General features: G+C 30.6%; 1 protein-coding gene across 1 annotated transcript in view; it reads left to right on the top strand.

The window, feature by feature from the left end:
- The window catches only part of LOC106478059 (probable serine incorporator), a 25,197-nt gene that overhangs the window by 6,442 nt on the left and 11,002 nt on the right, over positions 1–7,753 (top strand). The window contains exons 2-5 of the mRNA XM_013938569.2: positions 302–466; positions 4,100–4,269; positions 6,392–6,474; positions 7,305–7,442. Of these exons, the coding sequence (XP_013794023.1) occupies positions 302–466; positions 4,100–4,269; positions 6,392–6,474; positions 7,305–7,442 (556 nt within the window). The remainder of the gene's footprint in view (positions 1–301; positions 467–4,099; positions 4,270–6,391; positions 6,475–7,304; positions 7,443–7,753) is intronic.

Below are 7,753 nucleotides of genomic sequence, written 5' to 3'. Positions count from 1 at the left end.
AATTTTTGTTCAATAAAAATCTTTCAAATGCGACTGTAGCTTTTTTTTTCCCAAAACTTTATCTTCAAAATAAGGGTGCGTCTTATATTCCGAAAAATATGATACATGTATATTTCTAGTCAAAGTATGTTTTGTTTTACATAAAATTGATTCTCTAATTCTGATGCTTAGGATTCTAAATACTTTACAAGTTCTAGAATACTTAACATGGAATCTTGGGCTCAATCCACTTTCAAGGAAGTAGAATTTTTACTTGTATATTTGACATTTGTTGATTTACCACACACTTTTTCAATTGTAGTTAGCCTGCTGTTGTGGGAGTGCAGCATGTGGACTTTGCTGCTCTGCCTGTCCAACATGTAAAAGCTCCACTTCAAGTCGACTTATGTATGCAGTCATGCTGTTGGTGACCACCATAGTAGCGTGTGTCATGTTGTCTCCTTCAGTCAGAGATGGTCTTCAAAAGGTTTTTGATTCTGATTTTTTGTTACAGCTTTTTTTCACACTTATAAAAAATCAGAAGACTATATTTTCAATCAAAATTACTATAGTTTCACTCCAAAATGTTAAGTGAATTAACCTACATCATAACAATTAAAGGGTTATTTTTCTTGATCCATATTAAAAAAAAAACTGCTATACAATTTTAGAAATTAGAAGTTGCTTGAAAGTTTAGAAATATTGACAAGTATCGGCAATTTTGATGTATCTTGTTTACTTTGTCATTGCTAAAATTATCTTATGCTAAACATGATTTAATAAGGATTTGTTTGTTTATTTTGTTATCTTAAGATTATCAAAGCCTGGATGTTTACATAGTAAAGTTATACAAGTTTATAAGAATGTGTTAAGTGACAATAGGCTGTTTGCAACTTAGCTTTTAAACAAGTGAAAACTGTACATGTATGTACTTGAATGCACTCTTTCACATTCTTGTACCTGTCCAGCAATAACATTAATACTATCAAAATATGACACACTATCAGGCAAGTTATTCTATAAATTAATAATTGTAACAGATAAATAATTTTGCTAAAGACCAAATTTGGATTTGGGTTTTGAAAACTCATACTTATTAGCTTTTTAATACTTACAGTTACCTCATTGCTTCTAGCCATCTCAATTCAGAAATCAAACTCCACTTTCTACAAGTTCATGTGAAGAATACAATGTTTTTCCTATTGTACAGTTAGCACATTGTGTTTTCATAACTCTAGGACCTCCAAAATCCATATCTACAGTTATTCAGTATCCCTGTATATTTTATCTGGGATCTACTCTCCTCTACCACAAACTGTTCCTAAATCAGAAATTTAGGATAAAATGACATCCAATACTTAATACCATGTTGAATGGCACTCTGTAAAAGGTTGTGAAACACATACTTTGACCTATACCCTGCCTGTACACATGAATGAATTTTATAAATAGAGCATTTCAGGTTGTCTTTGACTGTCATAATCTAGTCCAGTTAGTGAGTTCTAGCATCAAATGAAATACTTACTTGAGTAGTGACTTGTAACAAACAAAATATAAACCAGAAAGGATATTTTTTATACATCTTTGAAACTTTAACTTTAAATCTGTAATACAAAAATTAAGGAGAATGTGAAATAAAACATGAAAATACATCTGTACTCAAATGTGACTTTTTTTTTTTAATCATGAGTATTAACATAAAAACAACGAAGAGATCATTTGGTCATTTAAGGCTCTCCTTGCACATCCACTCTTGAGAAAAGTAGAAATTTCAACCCACTTCTTATTTTTCAGGAAATCATTAGTTACCTTCTTAAACCCTTTTAAGGTGTCACCTCCATTTCTGTCGATGACAACTGATTCCATAAGGCAATTGCATTAAAACTTCGCATTCCATGATTGTGTTCTGTCCTTTACTTACACTAACCTAATATAAAGTAACAAATATATTTGTTTAAACTTTTTAATTTTAAATAGCCCTTGTAACCTAGTAAAGGTGTGTGTATTTATGTCTGCATTCACCAAAGTCTGTTTAATATCTTGTCAAAGACCTAATTTATTTTTTTTCAATAATTATAAATAAAAAAGAAAAGAATATGGAACAAACTGTCAATTTGACGATCGAACTGATATAATTGTTATAGCAACACCTTAGTGACCATTGTGATGTTTTTCACAAATGCTAAAAAGAATACATAAATTATATACTTGTATAGCAGGAATTGGGATACTGGCAAACATCAAGATTTAATAGTGAAGCCACTTTAATATTCAATATGATGGTTGAACAAAATTAGAAAGCATCAATATATTGAAGAAGTTTATCAAGATAAAGGCTGTAAAGAGTACAGACTTTATCAAAGAAACAAATAAAACAAATCTTTGTTAGAGTTTTGGCTTTGTTGGACTGCTCCTGACTCTTTCTAGAATGAGAAAAAGTTTTGGCTTCTATACTGAGGCCTTCTTCAAGTCAAAATCAAAGTTGCTAACTGGGTAGTGTCTTCATATTGGTTAGTAAGGTCCTTTGATATATTCCTTTCTGTATATTTGTTTTTACGTATGAATAGGCAGATATGGAAGTGTGACATCATCATTCATTCTGTTATTCTTTGTGATTTTGTGAGAGGGTTTGTTCAGAAGTTGCTGATTTGAGAGCAGTGTTCATGGTTGAGTGTAAGCTAGTGTAATTTGATGAAAGGGGATTCTTTTAATTTTCTTGAGTTACCAGTAACAATTTAATTATGTAATTATATTCTGCCACTGCTCATTTTTCTGGATGTATCAGTCTAGTTCCAACCATATGTTCTTTTAGTCATTGTTCTGTGGTTTGGCTGTTTATCCAGTGTATGTATATCCACACAAACACAGTATTTTGTAGATTAGTTCTTTATGTTTTAACTTGTTAATGTTTTTTTTCACTTTCAGTAGGGTATTTTGGAGGCTTCTTCCAGATTTGAAATATACATTTATGCTAAACTTGTGGCATAGTCTTTTGTGTTTCTTGCCTAATTTGAGAATTTATGGTAAAATAATTTTGGTTTTGTGTTGCTGAGATTGGGAACTAGAAGCTGTGGTGAATCTACTATGGTAGTCATTGTTTTTAAAAAACATTTTTTGTCTACAAAGTTAAGTTCTTTAATTTTATTCCTATTGCAGATTTGTTTGGTTCTGTCAGATATATTTCCCATGATTCCTTGTTTAACAGCCTGTGAATGGTTGAATTTGTTCTAGAAATACTTAACCGTATGTGGAGGTTTTCTGTATATTGTAGTGGTGAAGTGATCACTTTGCAGGGTTTTGTTTTCTTCCATTTGCATGGTGAATTGTATTTTTATGACAAAATTTAGGTGTTGCAGGAAGTCTTAGAGCCTTTTTTTCCCCCCCATGTGACCAAATTGCAAAGGTGTCATCTTGAGTATTATGTTACTTGTCTGTAGGGCTGTGTTTTCAAGTTCTTTCATGTAAATGTAACTGTAGATTAGTGAGAGTGGCATTCCCATTGGCAATCCACTTGTTTGTTCAAACAATATTTTGGAACTGAAAGTAGGTGGAGCTGGTGCAGTAGCTGAGAAGCTTTAATTTGTTATCGGTGTTTGTATTTGTTGGAGATTTAGATACATATCTGCTGCTAATTTCTTTTGGACTAAAGGAAGGACTAGGTTCACAGGAATGCTGGGAAATATACTGATAACACCAAAGCTAATCAGGAGGTCAGATGAATTAATTATGAAAGTTTGCAGGACTGTGCTAACCAACAAAAAGACTATGTATTTAACAACATTCACTTGGCCTGAAGAAGGCCCTACTTCTAAAAACTGAAACATTTTCCTACTCCAGAAACAGTTGGGAGTAGTTCATTAGAGCCAAAACTGTATCATGCCTTTATTTTCTAAAATACCTTATCATAAAGCCTTATTCATTTGCTAGCTATAATATTAAACGAAGTATCAAAAAATACATGTATAAAATTCTGATTCACAAGTAATGGAAAGTTATTTAATTTTCTAAGCAGTACACATGTAAGAAAACCTTTCAATGTTGCCTTAAATCAATATTTATAAGTTGTATGCAGTTAAGTGAAGGTATATTAAAACTCACAGATGAAACATTTGTTTTGTAGGTTCCATTCTGTAAAGAAAATGCTATATATTCTGTGCCTTGTGAAAATGCAGTTGGTTTTCTCTCTATTTATCGTATTTACTTCTCCCTGACTCTGTTTTTTGTGCTATTTTCTCTCATGATGATTGGAGTCAAATCATCCAGAGATTCACGGGCTGGAATCCAAAATGGGTATGTTAGATGTAATTTTTACATGTCATGTAAGTATTTTAAGTTGAATATATTTATGTAGTTTCTTTGATATAAATGTACTGTTAAATTAATTTTAGAATGATTCTATAGTTTTTTTAAGTGTAATGTTGAGAGTAAAGTTAGATATATGAAGTGCATCTTCATTTCTTCACTACTAGTGGTAAAATGAATATTAGGTTATAAGTTCAGGCCACAGAAACCTAGATTCAAATAGTTATAAGCAAAATTTTTAATCCATTACAAATCTCGAATGTTATAGTTTTACAAACTATGAGTTGTTAGTTAATTATATTTGAAATTTTGTAGTAAAAGGTTACATTTTAGTAAATTAATAAGTACGCTCATGTGGATATTTTATGTTAACTTTTTTAAGGTTAAATTGATTTTCCTCAGAGTATTAGGTAGGTCCTTTATAATGAGAGGATTAGTAGAATGAATTATGAAGTTGTCTTAATTTAACTAAACTGAGTTCAGGCAAAGAAATAAACAGATTCTTACATTTTGTCAATCTTTCTTTATGTCAAAGACAAAAAATACAGTGTGCATACTTGCATTAGGACTGTAGATGGTTGCCTCCTACTTGATTCATCAACTGATAAACTTATGTTTATCCCTTCATGTCTTTCTCTTATCCAGCTTTCTTGATCCTGTATATATACTGTTTAAATCTAATGTTTCTTAGTTAAAAGGAAACATCAGATTTATACATAGTGACTAGTGCTAACCACGGGACTGGTCATTGGCATTCAACATAGGAAAGGTTGTAATGTAACCTATAGATGTTATCTGTCTTGTCATTGAAGGACGCTGCTGTTGTATATATTCTTTAACAACATATAGCATTACAGCAATACCTTCCACGGTCAGAGCAGGTATTTAAAGAACAAGAGTAACAATGGCAGCTAGAACAAAGTCAACTTGATCTTTTCTGGACCATGTGTTATACAAAAACTCATAGATTCAGAATAAATGAAATATTTTACAAATAAGATATAAAATACATGATATCTGTGCATACTACAAACTTTTCTGATTACCTTCTAGTTCTGAAACCTCTTTTAAGCCATATTAAGTTTACTTTTAATGGGGTAAATATCTAAAACTAAGAGGATAACACACCTGTTGGTGAAATGTATGTATTTTTAAGATATTTATTAGATTCTACTTTGATGTATCTATTTAGTTGATTTACCAAGTGTCATTTTGCATCTGAGTAAGAGTCAAGCCTGTGTCTAGTGACAAAGTAGATAGTTCTGCTGAGTGCAACAAAATCAACAAGAGTTTTTATATTAATTTTACTTTCAACAGAATAGACTATCTCACATTTGCTTTGCATTCTTTGTCATGTTTGACTGAGTTATGTTTAAACTGCATTTTACATATTTTTGTGAGCATACAGTGTATACTTGGAGTTACTGTATGTAGTTATTTCAAACTTTGGGACCTGCATTATCTGAATAGAAGCCTAATTATTGTAGGTTCTTCCACATTGAACCAAAATCCTTATTGCAAGAGTATGTACACTATGTTTGGGTATGTATATGCAAGTTAAAAAAGCTTAAAACGAGTCCACTTTAGTTGGTTTGTGGAAATAATTTTTCATGCATTGAAATTAGAAAATACAACAAAGTTAAAAAGTGTTTGCTTTATTTTTATAAATAGTATCTGGTGTTCATGGTCACTTAAGAATTATTGATTGAAATGCAATGCATGTGCATATCATTTGCAGCAAAGAATAATTTGTATAACTTTATGTAGTAACAGCCAGTAACTACAATTTGTTTTATGTAGTTGTTATATTGTTTCCATTCTATTATCAGTAATAAAAAGATAATGATGTTACTGTTTTCATATTGGTTTAATGTGCACTTTTTTAATTATACAAACAAGTTAAGTACACTCAAGTTCAAGTGTATTACCACTATTACCCACCACTGTAAACTTGATGGTTTATAATGCTAAGATTCAAGGTTTGATATCTATAGAGAACATAGCACAGGTATCCCAAAACGAAGCTTTGTGCTTTACAACAAACAAACAAAATTATCACTGTTTTTCAAAGTTTGGACTTATATTAACAAAGTTGTTTTTGTTTTTTTAGATTTTGGGCCATCAAATATCTTATTCTTATTGGTGGAATAGTTGGTGCCTTTTTCATTCCTGAAGGAAATACATTTGGAAAAGGTAAGAAAATATTTTAGATTGAAATAGTCTCTAAACTATTTGTTATTATAAAACTTGCCAATTAACATTATTTTTATTTTTTTCAGTTGTGTCCAAAACTTCTATAATTATTGATAACAGTAAAGTGCAGTTTAACATATTTTTTTAGAATCTTTGGGTATAAGCTAGTTTGTTGTAATTTTCATTATTGAAATGTTGATGTTGTTCTTAATGAAATCCAGCCTATGTAATATTAAATACCATGAGTAATACACATTAGACAAGATGAAAGTGTTTCCTGTGTGTGTGTGTATGTGTAACTGTATAACAAACCTTATATCTACACCAAAGTTTTTACATATCCAGTTAAATACTGGTTCAGATTGAAACAAGTTAGTGATATTGTATCTTATTAACACCACATGAATATATGGATGTAAAATATACTGTAAGTCATAGTTAAAGTTTCTAACTTTTACTGAGAATGCATTTGAAGGGACCAAGGGAATACCCTGATAAATGATACAACTTTACCATGGTGACAACAGTCTGAAACTATTTATCATTTATTAGGTATTCATTAAAATTCCAGTAGTTAGTCAAAAACTGTTGTGATACTCTATATCAGGCAGAAAAAAATGTTAAATAGGAATTTAAACAAGGCTTTTGGGCAGACTGCATAACCAAATAACAATGGAAAAGCATTAAATATTGATTAATTTCATTTCCAAATGCTTGCTTCATATTTCCAAGTACATTTTTGTTTTACATTTTTCTTATAAAAGTATCTGTTCATACCATTCTGAAGTGCATGTATTTATGTTTAATATTTATATTTTGTATTCATGTAGTGTGGATGTACTTTGGCCTGTTTGGTGGATTTCTTTTCATTCTTGTTCAGTTGGTGGTGCTAATTGATTTTTCTCATAGCTGGGCTGAAAGCTGGGTTGAAAAGTCTGAGGAAAACAATTCTAATAGTTGGTATTATGGTAAGTTTGAACCATAGTTTATTTTCTGATCTTGAGAATTATGTACACCCCATTAAATTTGTACCAAATTGCTTATTGATCCATGATTTTATTAATTACAAGATTCATAACAATATACGAGTCACACAAAAATTGCAAACAAAAATATTGTCGATATTGTAATTAATCTCACTAATTACTGATGGGGGTTTCAACATATTGTTACATATCTGCTTGTTTGTTAATTTCCCGTAGAAATTCTTTCCGAGAAACTTCAGTGATACAACACAAGTCTTTTCTTAATTAAAACTAGTTTATTCTTTCTCGATACA

This window comes from Limulus polyphemus, unplaced genomic scaffold, assembly GCF_000517525.1.
Source record: "Limulus polyphemus unplaced genomic scaffold, Limulus_polyphemus-2.1.2 Scaffold176, whole genome shotgun sequence".
Taxonomy (NCBI): domain Eukaryota; kingdom Metazoa; phylum Arthropoda; class Merostomata; order Xiphosura; family Limulidae; genus Limulus; species Limulus polyphemus.
The sequence above is the reverse complement of the archived record's forward strand: the minus strand, read 5'-3'. Positions and strand labels throughout refer to the sequence as shown.